Here is a 25,443-nt window from a genome sequence, read left to right as displayed (position 1 = left end):
TCATTCCCAGTGACTTCAATTATGGTCCTAGTAATGAACCTTGAGGAAATCCCATGTTGGTGATTCTGTTTCATATTTCAATAACCAAAGTCCCATTACGTAGGTTAGGAATTCCTGCGCAGAAAGTGTTAGCCAATCGCAATCCCCATTTCACTCCTTCAAATTCCCTACCTTCACGAAAATGTAATACTCCTAACGACAGATAACCTTGGAAATGATAATATGCAGTCCAACGAATACGGTATAAATGTTTCCAAGATTTTTTGCTTTATTGTTTTTGTGCACAACAGTTCTAACAAATACTTCAAGCAAGAGCATCTTTACAGACAAGTAACTGTAATGAACCCTTGAACTCATTGCTGAGCAGACGACAATAGGTCCTAATAGTTATTAATCAACTATCAATAATTTATAGATGGTTTCAAGGGTTGATTACAGTTACTATCATATGTAGCATCTAACATGCATATATGGAAATATTGCGGACTGGCTCTTGTTTCCTTACCAGTCCCTTGTTCTATTTCAAATAGAGAGGGACCTGGAAACAAGTCTTATAAAATCTATAAACATTGCAGAAATGTTATTCATGTTTCAGCGATCAGCGGTAATTTATGGCGAAGCAACTCAAAGTGCACCATGGGAAATTTGATCTAATTATCCAATTAAGATAAGAGAAAAATTTTTGATTGAGTGGAAATATAACGCAACCTTGACACTTAAATGGCTTTCACAGCGAACCAATGAAATGAGAGCATACCGAAAACCGCCCAATCAGAATCCTTCAAAGTAATATCCCGAGTTTTTGCACTCAATCGAAATCTTTATCTATCTTTAATCAACTACATATATCTTTACTATTATTAATAAGTCAATGCCTAATAATATATCAGGAAAAAACAAGAAACGAATATTGCAACGGCAGCAAAACCCACCAACGTAAAGCGCATTGAGACAATGTGAAAATGCGCTATATAAGAACCCCATTATTTTTATTAAAATACCCTAACATAACATGTCTACAGCTATCAAACTCCAAATATGGAATCAAGCACATCATTTCAAATGTTTGTCGTGTCATGTGACACTAAGTGACGTATCTTATATATTAGGTCTCGACTTTGAGTCTTTTGTTATTCTAATCTTATTACTTTCTAAAATATTTCTTTGGCTAGAACAATAGGTCAGGGGACGTTGCCCCTTACCATCACTCTACATCCTCTTTGCTCGGATTTCATTGAGTAACTTGAAAGACTTCCATTGTAATCAATCCACAGGGTTAACTTAAAATTCCAGATTTCCTGATTCGTGGAACTCGACTCCGGATTCCATTATTTTGGATTTTTCGTTTGCACATGACGTCATAGCCGCCATCTTGGATGAATTTAACGAAATAATTTGTCAATGAATTCTTTTGCCCTATCATCCAACATGGCCACCGTGTCTTTTGTTATTTCACTCCTTCTTGGAATGATTGAAAACCAGCAATAGGACGTTTGCATGATGGCGTCATTTGACTCCCACTACCATAATGCTTCGCGAATTTTCTTTCTTATTCAAATTTGTATTTCCCTATGAGAATAGTAAGACAATTGGTGCTAATTAACTGAATAAAAGAAAGTCTGCAAGGAGTCTGGTAGTAGAGTCCAGTGACGCCATCATGCAAACGTCCTATTTGAGATTCCAAGAACAAAGACTCCTTGGATTCCAAAATTCCGGATTTCCTTGCATTGGAACGGCGGCCATGATTGTTTCCTATCCTTTCTTATTCCACGGAGCAAAGCTAAATTTACAAGGGCTTCAGTTCAAGTTACTCCATGAACTCCGAGTTCTTATACTAGTTTTTATTCAGTTGTTCAAATATATTCGACTCAACTGACAGTGGACTATTTCTGGACTTTTAAAACTTTGTTCATTCATTTTGAAAATACTTTAATAAAGTCACACTATATCACATATACTCTATTAAATACTTTGTATATATGTATATATATATATATATTAGTACATATCTCAGGCAGTATTTCTGATTTTCTAAATCACTCTTCTAATTCTTTAAATTTCATTATAATTTAGTTGCCATGGTTACAAGAAATCGACTTGCCCACCCCCCTTCAGTGAGCCATTCACCAAGCATGGCTGTTGGTAATTTGTAGATATTAAATTCAGTGGGTGGGCTTTTCGTTTGTCAACTTGTAAAATCTTTAAATACGTTTTTCCTAGAGTTGGTTTTGTCCTAAAGTTTTTTGAAATTTGTTCCGAATGTTAAAGGCAAAAATCTTGATTTTTTTTTTACAAGAGGACCAGAAGATTCGACGCGTTACTCGTAGCAATATTCATTCCACAGATACGCCACTTTTACACTATTATACTAAACTACGTTATACTATTGATTTTATCGACACTGTACCGACAATGAACCGACATAAGATCGATTCACCAATAGCATCAATATGGTATTGTTTTACCGAATGCCCGATACTGTATCGATTAACTTCATGCTATATATTTATGGCACCGATTTAATATCGATTATTCTTTGAGATAACGAAAGCTGACGCAGAATTGATTCAACTGCAACTGCCTTAAACTTGATTTAAAAAATGGCAAACATTAGAAAAAAACTACTAAATCCTAAATTAAGATGGGATAATATGAAGTGAAGCAGTCTTGCTTCAAAACAGGGGGAAATTCGATTCGACTGAGTAAATAGGGAAATGAGGGAGTGTTAACAGACTAAGAGATAATGGAGAGTCTTTAAAAATAATTTACACATTTTTGTACAAACAATTTATCAATTTACGTAACGCCAAATATGTGGCTTGTGGTTAAGAATCAAAAGAAACAAGAAGAGAAAGGAAATGGAATGAGAAACTTCATTTTCAGAACCATTTTCATAACATTTGCAAAACTTGCCAAATGTAAACTCCCTCGTGACTGTCACAAACATGTCTAAGTTAGAAAAACAAGGTGCATGCTGGTCTCGCTTGTGTTCAAGCAGCACCATATAAGGCATGCCTCATTAATAGAAGAGTATTTATCTAGCACTAGAAAATGCTACCTTGCTCTTGCATCATTAAAGTTTACTCAAGCACTTTCTTGACAAACATGGCTAATTCCTGCGGCTATAGCGTGCTATTTCTTTGACCATCTCAAGATACAAACGCAAAACACAGACGGACTGGCTATGGTACAGCTAGGTAATGATCTTATACCCTGGAGAGGCACGATATCAGTAGCCATCTAAATTGGCGCATTAGCCTCTTACACAATCTTATTACTAGATGACTTTAGTGTCAGCTTGCGATACAAACGAGCTGTCTATAGCAGTTGTATGTCAAAGTGGAATAAACTACGGGATGGAGAGAGGGCTTTTACAGAAGCATTAGTAAATGAACTAGCAAACAAACAAAGAAAACAAGAAAACAAATATAGAAAGGAATGAACAACCAAACAACGGCCAGATGAACTACGAGCAAATAAACTATAAAAACAGCTTTCTTATGCTTTAAAAGAGCGGTATTACAAAGACTTAGGTTAAAATACATCGAAAAGTACTTTTTTGTACCGCTTGTTGATCGCAAATGGCCTATGTTAAAGCCCCCTATTAACACACTAGGATTAGGGCACCATTGTGCTTGATTACTGCACTACCTACTTCAATTAAGCTCATTTTGTGAACCATTATCTTCACAGCCTAGCCATATTGTCTCGCTTCGTTCTTCATTTACTACCATCTTAAAGAATCTTCGCCCGAGGACTTCACGTTTTGAACAACTTCTGCTTCAAAACTTCAAAATCCTTCTCATATCTAGTTTCGGTTCTCGTCATTAATTTTCCCACCTCATTTCTGTGTTCATTATCAAATCCATGTAGACTAAAAGTCCGTTTGGTAAGATTTCAAGAACCTCGCCAAAAATACAAACACCTTACTGTGTAATTGATCCTCGGGCAGATCCATGCACGAAACCCAGTTTCATGAGCGAAGTATCTTTCAATCTTCGGTTGTTTTTTTTGGGTTTGTTTTATGTAGTGACTTGAAAAACTAGGAAAGAGAGAAAGCAGAATGGTTAAAGGGGAAACTATAATAAAAAGGAAATAACAACAGCAGTGACACAACAGCAGCAGCTGTGTGCAGCAACAAGAGGCAAAACGAACAGCAATTTTGTAACCAAAATAGCAGCAGAAGTAGTAATAATAATATCAGTACTTTGAGAAATACAAGTAACCTAGTTAGTACGAGCCAATAGGCAAAACAAAACAGCACCATAAATTAAAATAAAAACTATAAAACAATCAAAACACAAGGTCAATATTGAAACGACGCTTGTGCTAACAGGACTGTTCTGCGTGTTTTATTTTGAACTTGAAAAGCTACAGAATCAACTTATTTAGTTAATATAATAATAGAATAGAGCTCAAAGCACAACAGCACAAATAGCTTTCACTCAACAAACAAAACAGACAGCAATTAAACACGGGAATGGCAGCCATTAACGATTGTTTTACGATTTAAAATATCATGTTTTTCCTATCTTTACGCATCGTAATGGCTTTTCCTTCTCGTTTCCATCAAGGTATCAAAAACAACAAACTATTTCTAATGTTTTAAAGGCAATTAAGTATTTTAAACATGTCAACGTTTCATTTTGTAATAATTTTGGATACTGTTTCAAATGTACAGATCATTTTATATCATGTTTGTCTAAAACGATATTTAATGTAGTACATAAGGAAAATGAATATTGACAATATGATGTCCAGCGTTTATCGCAGTCGCTAATTTTATTAAAGTTAGTGCCTAACAATATGTGGTAACATCTCTTTCTAACATCCACGGGAGGAAAACGAGCGTTTTTGGTGCTTATTCGCATCAGATAAGGATTCTATTTGCACAATTGACCTTAGTACTTTGGCTGTGATGTAATGACCGATTGATGAATATGAGGGCGTTTGGGAAGTCAGGAATATAGCTCTTCGCAAATACCAAAGCTTTTAGAGTTTATAGACAACAAGTCTGGTCATATGTATGATAATAGTTCACATTGCAAGGCTGTCAGTATTTGATTATGAGAAATATTTTTATCGCAAGGAATTTAAAAATTTCGATACAGCACCAATATCTTAGATACAAAAGGCGCTTAGGGTAGTTTGTATTAACACTCTTCATGAAACTATCGCTTTTGTCAATAAACGAACGCTGAGCCAAATTCAGTCGAGACAAGAGTCGCGCGAACCAATCCGATATTTCTACACTTCAATACCAGATTAAATAAAGACAAGCTTAGCTTCACAATTTTTCAAAAAGTAGTATCTGGACTAAGCATATGTGTCAACAGGACAAAGCTGAGAAGACTACTTTCTTGCATTAAAGGACGACACCAAAATCATTTCCAAATCCGTTGCTATCTTGTAGAGACTTTTGAAATAATCCGGGCAATAAATGAAGCAGGGATTACAGATCACTTGAAGTGAGCTGATCTTGACTTTGAAAACCGATTGAGAATTAAGCCAAAAAGGATTCTTCAAAACAGAATAAATTAAAATTTCAATTTTAAAAAAACTATTAAAGATTTTACGTCCTATTTTGTAGGTGTGTCTTGTAGTAGGTTTGTGTGTGGTGTGGCTAGTGTTCTAGTAGTTGGGTGTGTCTTGTAGTAGGTTTGTGTGTGGTGTGGTTAGTGTTCTAGTAGTTGGGTGCGTCTTGTAGTAGGTTTGTGTGTGGTGTGGTTAGTGTTCTAGTAGTAGGTTTGTGTGTGGTGTGGTTAGTGTTCTAGTAGTTGGGTGCGTCTTGTAGTAGGTTTGTGTGTGGTGTGGTTAGTGTTCTAGTAGTTGGGTGTGTCTTGTAGTAGGTTTGTGTGTGGTGTGGTTAGTGTTGTAGTGTTCTAGTAGTTTGGTGTGTCTTATAGTAGGTTTGTGTGTGGTGTGGTTAGTGTTCTAGTAGTTGGGTGTGTCTTATAGTAGGTTTGTGTGTGGTGTGGTTAGTGTTCTAGTGTTCTAATAGTTGGGTGTGTCTCGAAGTATTCATATTGTATTTAAAGCTTATTTAGCTCGCAGATTTCAGCGCGGAACGTGTTTTCTACCCCGGCAAAAACTGCCTTATCGTTTATTATATCAATCTTTTCCAAATTTAAAATCGAATGTTTTTCAAGTGCTTTGTTTTAAGAAAGTAACAGAATTATAAAGCTCTTCTTCAAACATGGCCTTCGCAGATCGCCGATTAAAGTAGATTTTGTTAAAAGGTTTTCAATAACCCCCCATTAATTCAGCGTCCGTCCACTAAAATTGATGGCGTCTGCAGGTAGATAGGTGCATTTGATCAATTCAATGTGAAGTAATTTCAGTTCATTACAAGGAAAAGCTTTATTTCTAACTCGCAATATGCTATACTATTACAGGTATTTCCTAAGAGCTCTTCAAGATCTTCAATAATGGCAACGCTAAATTAGCAAGTCTACGAAGACAAGGCACATTTTAAATAAAGGCTGTTTAGGTTGTGAAGATTGCAAAACCCTTTATAATTTGTTTTCTTTCGTAGTTTCGTATTGCTGTAATGAATGTCTCTTTATAAATTATTTGAAAAGCCATAGCAAAGTAAAATAAAGCATTGCAAAACAGCGTCCCTCTCTCTAGGGAACTTGCATAACTAAAGAATTAAAATCGATTTTAAGCGTACATTTCCACCGTACTCAGCGTGTTTAGCCAACATAAAATCCAATCTAACTGCGGGATATTTACCGACTCTGTTCGAAAAGTAAATTCCTGTTCAAGAAGGAAGCTAGCCGAGGACGATTATTTGTGTGTGGGGATGCCGCCATCCTGTGTAGACAGACTAAACTCAATTATGCTTATTTAAAAAATACGAACTATATAGACTCGCAAGTCAAAATATATTCATCAGGAACATTAATTTGATTGATTTACGATATAGGAATGCAGATGACGCGAGTCCGGCGCGGCTCAAATCTTTCTACGTTTGAACTTCCTCGAAAATACTGCGGTAGCTAATTATGAACGTGTTTTTATCCTTTGTAAGGCGAGGTTTTTAGGGAGAAAAAAAATCGTAGATTTAAAAAAAAAATTCCTTTGAGAGCCGCAACGCTGGAAGGCAACGCCTTTAAAAACAAAAAACAATAGGCCAAAAAAGAATTATTTACGAAGGAATCTCACGCTAATATTTGGAAGGAAAAAAGATATCAATCTCTGAATTTTTTTTTCGGATCTTGGAGATAAAATTAGTAAGGATTTTCTCTAGAAAAATGCTAATGAGCAGGTATATTTTTTCTTCAGTAAAATGGCTAATTTTTGTATTATTACATAGGAAAGCAATCTAGTTTTTTTCTTAATTGTGGTCGCAAGTGAATCTTATTAAACTGTCTTGGTTAGATGGTGATATTTTAACTAATCATAGCTTTATTTTTTGGTAAGAAATTGGGAGAATTAAACATTGGTTGATAGCCAAGTTGTTACACAAAAATCACTTAGACTAGTCACTCTTTGTTAAGGAAAAAAAATGATTAAAAAACATTTTGTGAGATAGGTTAGGTGGCGGATTAAGGAAAATTAATCGACACGATATAGAAGTTAAATTAGAAAAGGTTGAAAGAGTTAGATGGAATAAATGATATCGATGAATACAAGGGGAAGTTCATGTTGAATTGGTTAGCGACGTCTAGTTCGTTTGATTATACAACGATGAGTAAGAACAGGAGTTGATAAAATGATGAACCAATTCAAAAAGACAAAGAACTCTTCAAAAAAGACAAAAAACCTCATTAGAATTACAAGCATGAACTGAATTAGACATAGAGAATATTCGACATTTAGCAGACAAAAGTGGAGAATCCCAACGGTTTGGATTTCAGTACAAATATCTATCAAAAGCTGATGTTTACAAAGTAAATTAATCTTGCGAAAGAAAGATCAATGGCTAGCTTGGAATGATATATCTGCGACTTCAAAAAAATAAGAAATTATGACAAATAGTTGGGCTTTTTCATTTCCTTGTTAATTGACACCAAAAAATAATGAATTGCTTGACAATTACAAAAAGGTAAAACTCCTTCATTTATACATTCCATAAGATCAGAAATATAAAATTCGGTCCAGGAAAATAGAATCAATTGATTTTACCCCTACATCGTTACGTAATTTTGAGGATTCAAGATTACTCTAGAAAACACCAATTAGAGCTGTTTTGATGCCGTGTGCTGTGAGCAAAATATATGTGTAATAATCTATAAAGGTAGTGAACAAAATGATTTTCTTCATCACTGAACGAAAGATATTTCACACACAAATTAAGGGGTGTGTTGAGTTTGAAGGTGTCGTGAAATTCCGTTTTTTCCCCTTTCTAAAATCAAAAATTCAAAGCTTAGCTAAGAATATATAAGAATTACACCTGCCAAGGTCAACTTGCAGAAGATCATGTTTCATAGATTATTTTAATTTGACTGAAAATGCGATTTGAGACAAGAATATTAACTTGAAGATTATTAAATTAATTAACAGATCGTAAGGATTAAAAGCTCCCTTGAATTGAAATGACCATTTTAGAAGAAAAGTGGAAATGAAAAAATAAGTGGAAAGCGGATAAAAGGCTCCTACGAGCACTAATGCCTGGGTTGGGTAGTTTGTATTTTCTCTCTCAAATAATTGGTATCAAAAAATATTCTACATTAAAAAAACAGTCTTTTATCAATAGGTAAAATGTAGATAGTAACGTAAAAAGTGAATATCCTTAGCTAGACTTAGTTGTGGGAATGAAGAGAAGAAAAAGAAAAATGCTAGTCATTCTAGTTCGTGCAGGTGTTGGATGTTATTTTCCTTTTCGTTTTAAGGCAATTGGAATTGTTGCCTTCGGGTGTATGTAGAGCTACATGTTGATCATCGTCAACTTATACTCGAGGAAGCCAATTTTGACACAGAGGAATGATAGAATTTGACATTATTCAGCTAATAAGCTGCCAAAAATACCAAAATTATCAGAAAAAGATTAGAAATCTCAAAGATTAGATAATCGATATAATACAAAAAACATTTCAAATTATTTCTCGTTTTTTTTAAGTCAAAAAAATTGACCTCACAAACCTCAGCTTTAACGTGAATTGGCTAAAATTGAAAAAAGGATTAAAGACCCACTGTTCCATTTGCGATAATTCTCTCTAAAAACCAAATAATCTTATCTGTAATTAGATTTTTTCATTCAGAGTCAAGGGGATTGGAAGAGAACTCCCGCGTCTAGTTGAGTTGGCAAGCCATTCACGATGAACCAAAGATCAAATATATCGGCGAGTGTTCTGGACGTAGTTAATTACTAACTTAATCAAGTTTGTCACAGCCATGTAACTTAGTCTGCTTGACTCCTAAGGTACAATATTTAAAGATATTGTGAATATGGCAGTGAAATAAAAAACAAGAGATCAAAAACCTACATGACAGATTGGCAATTTGAGACGTAATTCTTAAGCAGGTTATTCCTATTGAAGACTAAGTGCCAATACTCCTAAGAATTGAAATGAAAGAAAGAAAGAAAGAAGGACGTAGAAAAAAACCAAAATAAAAAAGTATTGAAAAATCAAAGAGAATGGTGATTAAAAATTTGAATATAATATAATAATAAAGTAAGAAATATCTAAAAGAAAAGATCTAGAAAATTAAAATGATATATTTTGAGTAAAATGAATTAAGAGAATTTGGAAAAACAGGTGTGGAAAGAAAAGAAAAAATGAAAAAGAAAAGAAAAAAATCAAGCCTCAATTATTAATTTAAGTAATTTTGGTGGGGGAAAAAAATGTTTAAAAAAGGGAAAAAACGCAGTCCAGACAAAATACAAGGAAGTTAAACTAAAATGAACAAATTGACAATTTGTAGATAAAAGAATTTGTAAGCAAAAATAAATATGGAAACATTCATTTGTGAAAGGGAGTATTTGCTCTATAATTCTTAAGTAAATTCCAGCCTTCCAGAAGCATTTTTACGTCTTAAAATAATGAACAAAATGGAAAGGTGATAGATAAGTGACAATCTCAAGGATTTTATAGTGTATATTTATCTACACAACCATTAGTTTTGGGAAGAATGTTCAAGGAAGATTTTAGTATTAAGACAACTGGTCATTTTGAAGACAAATCAAAGCAAAGAGTATAATATGTGCAAGGTAGCTTCCATGTGTGGCTAAAAGGGCTTATTTCCCATGAGCTTAAATTTCCTGAAAATCTTAAAATAAGTCTTTCTGAGCATTGCTTCTAAACTAATTCATTTAAATGTGAAAAAATTCCAATACCAAGGGAAAAGCTTTACAAATAACAGCCACAAGACACAGGAAATACTTGGAAACACACTTATTTTTCAAGAGACAGTTCAATAAAGCTTAGCAAGAAAACTTTTACATTAGCAATACCCTAAATTGTTTACAATTTTTCACCTGCTGAGGGATGAACATTGAGAAAAAGACATTCACAAACACATACCTCCGTAATTAGGCACACACAGTTTGAAATCTAAAAACATCAAACTTTTAAAATTGAAAGTAGAAGAAAAACAACTTATATGAAAGCTAGATTTGCAATCATTTTAGTAATAGCAACACTACGCATGTAGCTTGTTTTAAAGAAGGGAAAAAAACATCAACAATATGAAAATTAGATTTATAATCATGATTGTGAAAACATTTTATCCTTATTAATAATTAGCAATGCAAAAAAAAAACTTTCTAGGTTCTTCTGTATGTACGTTATTGGATACTTATCTTTAAAGATTTCAGCCTTAATTTTGGAATATTTGGGGATATTTCGTTTCATATATCAGAAAAAGTTCGTGACATATAACTGAGATGACATTTGAAATGTTTATTGTTCAAATACTCATTTTAAGATAGAAGAAATGGAACCACAAGAAAGCAGAACAAAACCACAAACTATCCAAACATTGACACAATTATTTAGAATATGAAAAAAGAATAGTGTGAATTATTTCAATCACTACAAATTTACATCCAACATTTCCTAGGGTATCCTTCTATTAGAAGCTTTTTGGAGATTTACTAAATAGGTAAAAATAACTAACACCACGTATGCTTTGCATTTAACATGAAAATATTGAATCCAATTAAAGCAGCTGGAAATCTTAAATTTAGTCAAAAAATTTGGCAATTGAAAGGTATTTCATTCTATGAACTTATATTGTGAAGGAGTTTGTTACTTAATATGGTGTTCATGTGTATATTTGCACTGGCTTTGTTGTGAATTAATGACCACGCTGATCCTATTCATCCCTGCAGCTCAAAATGTGCAGGAGAGAGATGATGTTGAGGATAGTTTGATCAAATGATCAGAGACAAAACAGATAGTCTAGCTGTCTACTTGCTGAGCAAAGATTTGACAATGCTTGAGGGAACTATGATATTGCCATGAGAAAAGCATAATTTATGAATACTATTATCATATTTCTCAAATCGAAAATCTTTTTTCGATCTTAAGTTAAAGGAAAATCTACTGCCTTCGTAAGCCAGTAAAAAATCTAATGCTTCTAATGCTTGAAATATCTCAGTTGGAAAAAAATGAAAACCTTGTGGAATATTCACCGGTTTCCAAGTCAAGAAAAATTGTTCCTGCTTTTAAGAGTATAGGTATGACCATTAAGAATGAAACGAAGAGTAATATAATTTTCAATTTCTAATGCCTAATGAAGAAAACATATTTAGTTTCTGGTAATTATACTAGAAACCCAAATCATTATACTAACAATACATCGAAAAGAGAAAAATTATCAGGTTAAGATTAAAGCGCAACACTTCTGGCTTGATTTCTGAATCCCTTCTTTCTATATTTAATGAACAAAAAGGAAGGAGGTTTAATTAAACAAGAGAATGGTAAATTGAATAGAAAATTATTTTTAATTTCACAGTTTTTCTTGTTTTTTATTTCGCAACCCAGATATGAATATATCTCAGCTACGCTAGGCAGCTGCAGACGATGTTCATCACTCTCAATATTCATGACTCTTTTGTCACAGATGTTTAACTGTATTGGGAATAAAATTATTCGTTAAAATGCTACTTTTCTCTTAACCTTTTTCTCAACAACAAAAATCAACCAAATTTTGAATTTCAAAGAACAAACGAAAATTCCTTAATTTTTTAAGAAGTAAAAATTGATGGACTTAATCATTTAAAAATGCACTAAAAAAATCATAATATAATTTACTTTTGTTTCCAATAAGAAGTTAACTGTGTAATATCAAAAAGATTTTAAAAACATAGCATCGCTTTGAATCCATATATATAAACATGAATAGGATGGAACAAGGGTTGCAGTAATGTGGGAAATTTTCTAATTTGAGATAAGACTCTTAGAGAAATGCCACATGTTAATACATAAATATCCCTTAGTCCAAGAAAATTAAAATTAAAATTTCAAACCAATCAGCTTAAAGATAACATTAAGTGATATCAGAAATGACTATTCTTGCACTTTGTCTCATTTGACTCAAGGTTTAAGCTAAACTTAATCAATTTATGTTCTAAAGAAGGAAGATTAGAGGCAAAAATGGCCTGTAGAATGAGCATATCAATTCAACTTGTTGAAATATTTTTGGAGTGGTTCAATCAAAAGAATTTGTCCCAGACAAATGAGAAGCTTTGAAAGAACTACTATTCTTAAATGGGAATTCAAAAGAACTTCATTTTATCCTTTTAGTAAATTCGTTCCATTACTTTTCTTCAACAGAAGGCCTGCTGACTGATAAAGAAATTCAGGATGTTCACAATCTTCTATAACCACACATATTTGGTTCAATCCTAGTATATTACCATAAAGGCTATTATCTTGACCAATCATTTTCCTTTAAGATGAAATAACAACGACAGGTGATGACACATTCAGGCCTTTCCGACTCCTCACAGAAGAATCTTTTCTCGGAATTTAAAATCTACATTAAATTTACTGAGCATAAATGAAAATAAATGAGAAATTTATTGAAAAAATGAGAAATATGAACTTTTTTTGAATACCCCAGCATGAAAATACCAAATAATTTGAGTAAAGAGAGAAAAGAATAAATAAAATATAAACAAGATTATAAATAAGAATAACGAGAATGGAATTATGTTATATTCATTATTCAAGAGAGAAGGAAAAAATGCAGTTGAGTCAAATGCCTTTTCAAAAATTTTTTTAACTAAATCACAGACCAAAAATTTAAGTATTTTTGAGGGATCAAAATTCTAATACGCTTATAATTCTCTTTCTTCAGCTTTAAAATATTTTGTTTTTGTCATTTGAGAAGTGATATCCCAAGTTATTATTATTGAATGAATGTTTATAGTAAAACCCAAAAAAACTCTTAGTCCAAGGCCTTAAGGTAATGAATAATCATGTATTCACACACTCTAATAAGCCCCTGGGCAAAATAGCAAAACATTTGGAAAAAAGAATTGAGAGGTCAAATTCTTCTATACAGTATAGCAATCTTTTGAAATTCCTGAACACGTACGAATGATCATCCTAAAACGTTGCGGATATTCAAGCTCAGAATGTTTACACATTAAAAAAGAATAGTGAATGTCTATACATATTACACATCCTATATATTACACTACAATTTCAAATCTTTTTAAGGCAATTTTGAAAAAGGTACAATTTTGAAAATTCCTTTATATCTGTAGTTTTTTTTTAAAATTTCAATGAAGACTAGAGGATTTTGATCATATCTTTGATCAATGATTTGCTAAATCATTTTGAAAAGTCTGCGAATGCACTTACTGGATTCACACTGTATGGTAAACAGACATTAACCTGCTTTTGGAATTACCATTACAACTTAAATTTCAATGGTCTAAGTATAATGAAATAGAAAAAGAATAGACGAATCTTTCCTGTAATCATCATCTGTGTACTCTTTGAATATATGTTCATCAGTGTTTAGTGAAGAATACAATATACTTTTCCACTATTTCTCTCAATATTTTACTGGTTTAAAATTTATTTTATTCAGTGTTTTCACCCAATATGACTTCCCTTCAAGCTTATCTGTATTACGCTCCCATAGAAAATGTCTTAAAACACCTGCTCTGTGACCAACCAACCATATACAGATCAGTACAATAAATGCATGAATATTACTGAATGACAAATTAGAGTTCAAACAGGAGCAGCTAAAGCAAAATGCTGTAGTTTTATAAATATTGTTTTTTTTATAAAACTATTCTTTAAAAATATCTTTCTCTCTTTAGCTATGTCCAACTATGAAAAACTAAGAGCATGTTCCTTTATCAGTATAATTATCTGTTTGATAATATATGAAATGCATACATTAATCTTTTACTAGATTACCTGTATTTATTCATCTTTTTTCAGTGCTTGTGATCCTCCAATTCTTTATTTCATAGATGACAAACAGTCCATATCCTTGTTCCAATTCATTCACCAAGTGTAGTTCCATTCCAAGTCCCACAACTAGGCATTTCCTCTTCTTGAATCAATTAAAAGCAAAATAAAAACGATTTCTCCTGGTATAGTTATCGATATCAGCTGTTATGGAATTGATCAGTTTAGTAATTTATGATAAAACCAAAAAAATGGAAAAAATGAAATCTTTTATGACAAATTCCTATGAGGAAGAAAAGTCTATTATACCATTTTAAATCTAGACGTACTAACAGCATGTATCAAAACGAAATTCTCAACTAAATCATAACTGGAATTACTTCCTAAATGAAAGAGAAAGAGAGAAACGCATTTTCGAACGTAAACTGAAGTAACAAAAATAGCGAAAATTTTCTCAAACGCTCTGAAGCGTGAAGACAAATAAAGGTTCAAGGATCAAATAAAAAGGGGGAAAAATTATTTTACGAGTGATTACACAAACTAAAAAGAACAAAAACAAAAGACAAGAACGGGTTAGAAGTTAAAGAAAATTTAATGAAAGCAAAAACTCGATGATTACAGTAGACAACAAAAAAAGCCTTGATAAAGTAAAGGCTCAAAAATTCCGTCACTAAGAACGAAATAAGAATAAAGTAAACACCAAGATTTAAAGAAAAAAATAAATTTGTCAACATCGTACAACTTACTTAACATGAAATAGCTATCTTCTTCCATAGAATAGCCGAAATAATACTCTTTATAATATACTGAAATGATGCTGAAACCAGCTCCAAGTCTCTCTAAATATTTCTAGAATATAGCAATAATAATAATAATAATTTCTCGAATCGAAATATATATATTTTTGGTGTGTTCGAAATGCTTTCTTTACACTATTAACTTTGTATTTATAATTTTATATTTGGCTTTAAATCTTAGCCATCAACCGAATAAATCTAGAAGTTTTTCTCCGAATACTTTTTTGATTGGAAAGTGAAATATAGATTTTAATATAATACACCAAAATCGATCGAATGATCGAACAAAAAAACACTGAATCTAGCTACCATAACACAATGAAACCCTCAAAAAATGCTAGTAAACAAGAAAGAAAAAAAATAGTAAATGATAATTAAAGTGGGGTTTTCTTGGCAACAGTAAAGGCGGTAGAGTTGAAGAATTCTTGTCTGCTTGCTTGTATATTGCTCTGGTGTAGAACTAAGAGTTAGTGCTCTCAACTACGTGGAATTTTATTGTTTTTGTTGGTCTTGAAGGAGACTTGTAGCATTTTTCCTTTATGACAAGTCCCATTTAGAAGACAGATAGCGTAATATGCTTCATCATAGCTAGGCATGTTCACGAACCCATACCCTTTATCTGCCTTCAGTTCAATGTTGACAATGGCCCCATAAGGACTAAATAATTTGTACAAAGACAGAGGAGTAGCGTCTTGAGGAAGACCATAAACGAATATACACCATCCTTGTGGAGTCAGACCTTGAACACCATTTGGACTGCCAGGAGAAGTCGGTGAAGTCGTGGAATTGTGACAGGAAGGTGCTGGACATGAAGAAGAGAAGCCGGTAGCTGCAGCAGCAGTGAGTGGAGAATATCTCAAGTTCAACATTTGATGATGGTGAACGGGTCCTCCGCTGAAGTTTCTTTGAGGTGTCAAAGCTCGAGTTAGAGGAGAAGGAATAGCTGGTTGTGCTGGGAATTGAGGTTGCCGTGTATTAGGAGGGTTAGCAAACTTGACAGTAATTTTGTTAGTTGTGCCGGGTAATGGTCGATTGTTTAGTTCATCTATGGCAGCCTGTGCCTCATTCCTTTTGTCAAATCTAACAAAACCCGTTCCTCGACCTTCACCATCTACGTCTTTTAAAACTTTTGATGTTATAATTTTCCCGTAAGGCCTGAATAACGCATCTACGTCTTCTTCTTTAAAATTTTTCGGTAACCCACTGATATACAAATTCGCATTTTTGATCTCGCTGGACGATGGCCTCGCAAAGCTCACTTTGAGCTTTTTATTTTGAAGTCGAGCTCCATTCATCTCTGCCACAGCTCGATTAGCGTCTTCGGCATTTTCATAATTGACAAAAGCGTAGCCAAGACTTTGTCCAGTAGCTCGATTCCGAATGAGTTTACAACTAGTGACATTTCCCAAAGTCCCAAACATTTGTTTGATTTCATCTTGGCTCATATTTGGAGGTACATAGTTAATGATGAGATTTGTCTTTTCGTCTCCTATTCCTGATCCATTCTCCATCATAACATCGCCATCTACACCACAATCTTCTTCGATTTGTTGTGATTTTTCGTTCATCATGTCCAACATCATAATCCACTGGGGTTGTTTTTGAATGAGAGAAGTTTGGAAAGTCTTAAAAATCGAACGAATTAATTACGGGGTCGGCCAAATGAACTGAAACGAGCAGAACTCAACTAAACGTCAAAAATTCGAATCAGAAATGAACTGTCACCGATGGCGGTAAAACTTATTTATGCTGCACGTGCTCACCCCACATACAATACAACCAGCCCCCCTCTAGCCACAGACCACACCACCCCACCCCTCCCCTACTAAAATACGCACTCCGTGTAGGGGAGGACAAAGGCAGGTGGTGATTCAATCAAAATCATATAGTTTCGTAGAATTAGCTAAAAAAGCGTATATTCTTTTATTTATCGCTGATGGCAATTATAAGTATAGGGGGATTTAATCGTTTTAAAGGTATTTTTAGTGTGGAAAATTCGTTTGTGTTGAGATCATGGTGTGAGGTAGAGATACTGGGGAGTTTTTAATTCATTAGGCAATCTTTGACAGCCGGAAGCCAAGCTACAATAGTGAAAGAACGAGGCTTTATGTATATTGTAAGGTGAAATTCTGGCTTGCTGAAAGCAACTTCTAGTAAATATAATATTCAAATCAACTTGAAATGAAAACGAAAGGTATATTTGTCGATGGTTCTGTTTCGTTATGGGATCGATTCAGTGGATTGTGAAATTACCGGCTAAATTATAAAAAAATAAATGTTGTACAAAAACGTGAATATAATCTGTACATTTATTCTCATGTAAATTTAATATAGTTCATATTCGTTTAAAATAGACACTTAAATTTCTGTAATAAAGGTAGTGCTTTTTATCTATTCCTTCAATCAAAACTAGGCCTTCTGTTTTTTGGGACTCGTTTTCTGCGCAACCCCACAGGCAAGATACTGTGAACTGTTCATATTTTGGGTTCAGTCCTCGTCATAGTGTAGTAGGAGGTGGCCAAAATATTTTTTTGGAATGGACAGGCTGTCCTTTGATTTCCGCTAGTTGTGATGTTTGGATAAACCCTTTCGGAAGACATTCAGCGATTGGCGGTTGTGGTGAGCTATTACGTTAATTCTTTAGAGAAATTCCGACGCGACGCGACAGTCAGATCTGACACGAAATATAGCCGAATACCAACTGATTGTAATCCCTAGAAAGGCGGTGAGCTTCGCAAAAACGGAAACACCACCATTCCTAGCTAATATATGCAAAATACCAAAATCATTGCTCGATAAGAATTTGCGGTTTCCAGTGAAGTATTAGGCAATCAACAATAAGAGAACTTTGACTGGTAGATTTGATAATGTGCTCAACTTGTGGTGCAATTTTTTCGTATTGTTTTTGTGAACGATGAAAGAATAAGTGCAAAGCTATTTTGAGATAAAATGATGGAACAACAAATCGATAGTCATAATGTTATATGCTCTAGTCCACCTTGGCCAGGCCACGCCTCGACAACGTACATCAGTCCAGATGTTCGCTGTCGCTTTTTCAAATTAACACAAATATCACTCTTTTATTTGAATAATCAAAAAGCCTATTTACACCAAACCTCTTGAAAGAGTCTAGCTTTTAATCAGCAAAACAACAGTGAAAAAGAAATGAGTTAGCGAAGAAGAACAAACAACGCAAATAAAAAGGGAGTCAAACCAGGAAAAAGCACTCTCCGGCCAGTTGATATGTCGAGTGGCCCACTAAAAATACTAAGTAATAAAAGCCTCATTCAACCTCGAAATAATCCACTTCACGGAGAAAACGCTATTAGCAAGCCAATTTTTGAGGAACTACCGCCAATGAAGTTTGAGATTACATTTTCCATACTTGTTAAAGGCTTTACAGCTGTTCTGGTTTGAATGATTTATGGCGCGAATCGTCTCAGAAACGACGGTTTTTCTCACATTGGGGCATTTGTATTCGCTCAAGTGTCAGACAAAATAATTTCCAACAAGGATATATAATATGTACGCATTTGCGAATCAGAGTCTAGAGACTAAAGTCTTACAATGAGCGCACGTCAGGATATTGAGATAAAATAATCAGGCCATATAACAAATTCTTGATCTCCAGCTGTTTTGTGTTGTAAACTTTCTTAGTTTGTGTGAAAAAGGCCACTTGGTCCAAGGAATTTGCATCGCTTACTTTAGGTTTAACGAAAACAATTATAACATTGCAGATTACTGCAAAAATAGTATCTACTTAATTTTCCTTCATCACTTCTTACGATTGGTGCCATTTCTCATTGAAATACTATACTGCGCCATGTAGTTTTTATTGTTTTTATTCACATCGGTAAACCGCAGTATAAAATGGCTTTGCCTTTTCAAAAGTTTTCAATTGCGAATGCCCGGAAAGAAGAATTCAAATGCGTACAGAAATAAATGGTTGCGATTCGTCTAATTCTATAGTTCAAAACTACATTTTCGACCACATACTGATACGGGTACTTAGCAAGACATTTTTTTTTTTTTTTTTTTGTAAAATGTGTTTGAAAAGATATATGCGATACATACACATCAAGTCCTAGTGTGGTACATTAGACCTGAGTGGTAAATAAAATATGTAATTTTTAGAGCCCATGACCCCGAATTTTGTTTGTGCTAAGACTTGTGTTCGTTTGGGGCCATTTGCGCACGGCCTAGCGGGCAAATGGGATGTTGTATACTGATATGCGCATGCGCTTAGACAGTAGGAAAAATATATATCTTGAGAAATATATAGCTCCCCTTTTATCGCTATATCTACAGACATTACGCACTTCACTCCTACCTCTATTAGTGCTCCATCTACAGTGCTTCTCACTGAATAGCACGCGCAGAATCCTACAACTTGCCCCCATGGAGTAAGTAGGGTATTGGTGAACATCAATCAAATTGTTTTCATCACACTCTTGAGAAAACACGATATATTTTCAAAGGGCAGTGTCCTTTGGGCAGTGGCATTTGTAATGTCATGGAAACGCCTTGATTGATTTCCACGTGAATTACAGTTTCAGCGTTAAAAGACATCAAGCTAACGTAGAAAAGTATACTCAACTAATTATAAACAGCTTATTCTAGATTGTGTGTATGATGTTCAAGCAGTGATGCGCAGTGTGTCGAATCGTAAAAAACCATTGCTGAAGTCTGCGTTAGCAGACCGCAACTGAACCGAATCTCAAAAATACCTCAGTCAAATTTTATCGATGCACCGACACAAGCTTTTAGTTGATGTAAGTCGGGGCATGGTTTACTCACAGATCGAAACTTATTGTGAAGGGAGCAAGACCAGAGAACCTGAAAAAAAAAACCGTCACCACTAAACCACTCTTGATTTGATGAATTTATGAGTAAAGTTTTGGCGCTATGAAAATGGTTTCAGGCTAGAAATCCTTGCAATCCTGTGCGCACCTCGCAAAAGAGATGGGGAAGCCTTTGAACACCTTTACCGGAAATGTCACGTCATATGCTTGTCATCAGTAGCATGTTACGTGACTTGGCGCTATGGCGTTATATTCCCGACAAAATTCAACATCAGGCTTTCAACATTCTTATAAAGAATTCAGTGTTTCACTTGCAATGCAATATTGTTAGTTGCTTTTCCGACATTGAAGATTTCGATTTCAACTTAGCTGTAATCTCGTCCAACATTCGAGTTCCACGATTGAACATTCGTTAATAGCTTTCCGTGCCTGGACAAAATTCAACATTGCTCTTTTTATGGCGTTATATAGCAGCAGTAAGGGGGACTCGCGATCGATGCCAAAGATTTAGGGGTTTAACCCGCGGAATTGCGAAGATGGGTACAGCAGATTTACGGGTATTTTACCAAGACCTAAAGTTATTTTGGTATCGCAAACGGAGGTTAAAATATTCCTTAGATATACATGGCCACCATCAACGACATTCAAAACAAGACTGTGCGCAAGCTCGGAAATCAGGTGATGGATAACTCAGACGCTGACTTTGTCTTCGCTACATTTATGGAGGGAAAGACAGACAAAACCATGAATTACAAAATGGCTGAAAAGATAATCAACAGAATGCCAGCCGGCGATTACCGTTTGGAGTTGACATTCGTAAAGTACTTAGACGGCGAATGGATAATAGAAAAGGGTCGTAATCCTATCAGAGCGTCTGGTAAGCAGAACCTGTTCGTTTTAAACAAGCACACGCGACCGGGAGCATTGGAGGGAATAGACATGTTGTTCTATGAGGTCGCTTACCCGGTTACCGTGGTCATCTATGGCGCATATGAAATCAAGAAGCCGGATGTTAAAAAGTTAAGACCAATGCGCCATCCTGGTAACTGCGTTGGGAAGCTGGTTAGGGAGTTCTTCGAGGATTCCTCTCGGGGTGGTAAGCTTACGCCAAAGAGAAGAGAAGCCATCAGGAAATGGGAGCATTCTACTCGTAAGACTGGAGGAACCATCGAAAACATCAAAAAGTTAGAAACCGCGTTAGAAAGGCGCATACATGTGAAAGGCATAACCGACGGTTTTATTTACCCAGGAACGAAAAAGTATGGAGGCAGAGGTGCTCCTATCGTAATTTACCAACACAACGCACACGCATGGAGGGAGTTAAGGTTCCCAAGGAAGATGGAGACAAAGGTCTATAAGGAGTCGCCATTAACAGGATTAGTTTATGAGAATTCTATTTGGTTAATGGACGCGGAGGGGTGTCAGTTCATGAATCAAGATGGTACTTTATACCGACCAGAAGTGGAACATCAACGCATTAAAAGTGCATGTGAGACTTTAGGGGAAGACTTTTCAGACGAAGTGCTCAGCTCCCGCAGCTTGGACTTCTTAGCTGCCAAAAAGAGAAATGGCTGGAAACCTACCCCAAAGGAGTTCAAAGATATCTCCAAAGCCTGTGTAGAACACGGTCACGGTGGTCTTTGGAATATGGAGTACAACGAAGACCAATACGTCTCCTTAGATATGAAACACTGTTACCCCGCCAGTTTCAAAGGCCTTGGGGATTGTAAGGAGTATTATGACCGTTACGGACATCCAGACTCCCAATTCTTTCGCGTTGCGTTAGACGGCCACTACGACGCCCCAGCAACAGGATTCGTCAGACTGACCACCTGGGAGTTAGCAAAAGACTTACATCCCATAATTTACGCGTGGTACGGGAAGCATCTACAAGAGAAAGAATGGATACCAGTGCCATTGTTAAAGTTCTTTGAAGAGCGTAAACTCCTGAAATACACAGCGCATGAAGCCATACTTTGCCATAGCGCCTACACGAAGTGGCTCCCAGAGCACAACCCAACCGCCCGAATTGTCATAGGCAAATTTACCCAGGGCGCAAAAGAAGGAGAAAAACACATGCAACGGCGCCTAATAACAGACGTCGGTGAGTTAAACTTCCTCATCAAACGCGCGCATGACCAAGGAACGATGGTATCCGTAGAGAAATGGGACTACTTCATAGAAGGCCAAAAAGAACAGAAATGGAATGCGCTGTGTTATTACCAAGACCACAGACCGCAGTATTACCATCTGCGTGCCAGTATGTTAGCCTATGCGCACATTAACCTACTTGCGATGCTGCTACGGTTTGACAAAGAGGACATCCCACGCGTAGCCACGGATTCCTTGTATGTAAAGCCAGAAGTGTTAGAGAAGATGCAGGAGTTCTACACTGCCGACGAACTCGCAGAAAGTGGTCAATGGCGCGTCAAAGATGAGGAGATAAAAGCATGGAGAGGCCGTGTAGAATATCACGGAGAACATCTTTACGGTAGCGTGGAACCAACCGGGGAGCCTCTACCGTCGGTTGCGGACCCAATCTCTTACCAACGCTTCTCTTACCTTTACGGAACGGGAGGCAGTGGTAAAACTACCAGGGTTTTGGAACTCTTTCCAAAGATAAAGGTGTTAACGCCAACGCATCGTTTGGAAAGAGAACTCTGCGAAATGGGCCACGACGCTCAAACGTACCACAGCTTCTTTCGTTGGAATGGCCAAAAGTGGGTACCAGAAGCCATCCACGACGTACCACCGGTGATACTTTGGGATGAGATTTGCACCGTTCCTTTAGAAATCCTCAAAGAATTCGTAGAATTCCTCCGTGGAAAGTGTCAAGTAATATTCGCCGGAGATCCCTGCCAGCCTCCTCCAATAGCCGGAGAGATGCCCCACGAATGGCTGAAAGATTTCGTAGACCATGCGGAGGAAATTAACACCGACTACCGCAGCAAGGATCAAGTAAGGAACCTGAAAGCGGAATTAAGGGGGCTCAGTGATGCCGAGCAATGCAAGACACTGCGCAAACGCGTACGAGCGAAGAAATACGAGGACTTTCTATACGCCTGGCACCCTAAGGATCTGGTGCTAAGTAGTAAGCGCGCGGCACAGTCTCGCATACAGAAAGACTTACTCAATATACACCGAGAGCGCTTCCCTACGCATCCCGTACCTGTTTGCTACAAACCCCACGACACCCGCATGCAAAAAAGAGACGTCTGGGTACCTGGTACCGACATCCAACTGCAGAACGCAGTAACGCATGATAAAGCCTGGGTACCCATAGAAAAGGTGGAAAAAATAACCTCCCATCCAGACTGGCGCTTGGGCTATTGCATGACAGTCCACAGCGCGCAAGGGCTTACCATAAAAGAAACCTTATGGATCATAGACCAGCGGCTGTGTTGGAGCAACCTTATCTACACCGCCGTAAGTCGCGTAGAATATGCCAAGCAGTTAAAAAGAGCCTGGGGTCCGCAATTGCGCTACGACCGCACCCCAGAGGACGTAGCCAAAGAGAACATTGCTAAGAAACTCCTTCGCTACAAAAGACACGACGAAGAAAAAAATATGACGTTCGACCTATGCGCGGACGACGTCTATAAGAAAGGGGCAAGGTGTGCCAAATGTAACATACCTCTACTATGGAGGTTTGACCCAAATGACGATCAGCAGTTCTCCGTGGATCGCATAAATAATAAACGCGGCCATTGTAGAGGCAATGTAAGACTGACATGCCTAGAGTGCAATCGGGCGCGCGGAGCAGCACTACTTTGAGTCTTTGGGGACTATGAGCAGCTCTTCCATGACAAATCCACGACTTGGGCCATTTAGGTAATACAACACGGGTTGCCATTCCTTGGTGACGGACTTTGAAATCTCATACGTTTCCAAAGACCAGTTAGGATCCGTGGCTCTCTTACTGCCACCTTCGAGTTCCCCCGGCTGATAGAGGTATCTGACCACTATGTTGCGGGGTAGCTTTTTTTCCTTCAGTCCGACCGCCCTCGAACTTCTGACGTAGGACTTGTGCTCCACGTGTTTCTTCTTCATAGCATCCTTGGGTTTTATCCCCGTAGCCCTGGCCGCCTCGTTGTTCAAAGCCGCGACGACCTGGGGGAGCCTCTGGGTCCATTCCCTGTTGCGTTTGGAGGGATTTTCCAGCTCTTTCCAATACTGGTACCCAAAGAGACGCTCGGCCAGGGTCTTGTTGAATCTTTCGACGATGCTCTGACCCCTGTGGTACTCTGCTTCGGCTCTTCTAATCTTAGTGTCGTGGTCTTTCAGGGTCTTAGTAACGACGCCCATGAACTCCGTCCCCGCATCCACTTGCAGCAGCTTGGGCCATTTCAAGACGCGCTTATAAATCCTACCTAGGGCTTCTGCGACTTCCCCAGAATCCTTACTGGTTATGGGTTCGGCGTCCTTGTATCTGCTTGCGATATCGACTACGGTCAATGCGTACCTATAGGTCTTTTTTCTCACCTTATCGTGCGGTAAGAAAAGCAAATCCGCCTGATGAACTTCATTGGGGGTATTTACGGTAAAGCTGGGCCTGGGAATGTACTTGGGCACGGGAAGATAAACCTGCCAGATGGTTTGTTTTTTCAACCAGTTCTTAGCCGTTTCATCTGATACCCTGGCCGCGGTCGCGAGTTTCTTGATGGCCGACGCTCCTTTCCAATAGCCTTCGGGTCCGTAGTAAATCCTTTTAAGTTTGTCCTCTACGCGGCCCATTATATGAATTCCAAAACGAGATTGATCTTTCGTCCGTTGAAATCCACCGTCTTTCCGTCCACTTTAATGGTGATGTTTATGCTTTCTACCAAATTAGACAAGTCATAACTCAAAGAAATGGGAGTGTATTCTTCTGAGTCAAATGGATTACCTTTGGGCAGGAACTTAGACATAAGAGAAGACTTTTCTCCATTGTTGTAACTATGGACTAAATCGCAATAGACTTCGTAAGAGGATGCGACTTTCCATTTCACGGGTATGGCTGTGTCGGTAATTGTTTTGCCCGAGGCACATAATAAAGATCCCAATGGGTCAGACTTTCCAAAAGTTACTGAATAGTTTGGCATATTATGTTTGAAGGTCATTTCGTGCGGCAATCCCGTGGTGAGAGTATAACCGTGTTTTGCTAATTCCTTAGCAAGGGTGATTGGTGTGTAATGTCCATCGGGCAGCAATACGCCTTGATAATTGCCGCCGCCTTTATGCTCAGTGACCAAGGCATTGACTAAATTATACCAAGAATTGTACAAAGAGCAACTAACCAGCCTAACCTTATGGGCTTTGATGGGGGGATTCAGATAAGTGGTAAAGTTATTTTTATCGCTTTCCAAAAAGACGATCATATATTACAGGGGACAAGTCTCCTTCTAGTGATCTGAGCTGCGCTCAGAGCAGATACGCCAAAGCTACGCCTCCTGCCAGCCCTGCGACTCCTACGAAGACCAGCTCATTGTCTTTTTGTTTCTTAGAAGGCTGGTAGTAATTCTTAAACTGAGGCTTTCTCAA

The 25,443-nt window shown here is 36.7% G+C and overlaps 1 protein-coding gene across 1 annotated transcript; it reads right to left on the bottom strand.

The window, feature by feature from the left end:
- Positions 1-250: 250 nt before the first annotated feature.
- On the bottom strand, positions 251-16,847 carry LOC116299148 (ELAV-like protein 1). The gene is made up of 2 exons (XM_089030446.1): positions 14,331-16,847; positions 251-4,042 (listed from the first exon to the last, which is right to left on the bottom strand). Exon 1 carries the CDS (start codon positions 16,702-16,704, stop codon positions 15,598-15,600), a length of 1,107 nt encoding a protein of 368 aa, XP_088886572.1. The 5' UTR covers positions 16,705-16,847; the 3' UTR covers positions 251-4,042; positions 14,331-15,597.
- Positions 16,848-25,443: the final 8,596 nt, after the last annotated feature.

Source organism: Actinia tenebrosa, unplaced genomic scaffold, assembly GCF_029948245.1.
Source record: "Actinia tenebrosa isolate PJP-AT-01 unplaced genomic scaffold, QUT_ActTen_1.0 PGA_scaffold15__27_contigs__length_11533743, whole genome shotgun sequence".
NCBI classification, from domain to species: Eukaryota; Metazoa; Cnidaria; class Anthozoa; order Actiniaria; family Actiniidae; genus Actinia; species Actinia tenebrosa.
The sequence above is the reverse complement of the archived record's forward strand: the minus strand, read 5'-3'. Positions and strand labels throughout refer to the sequence as shown.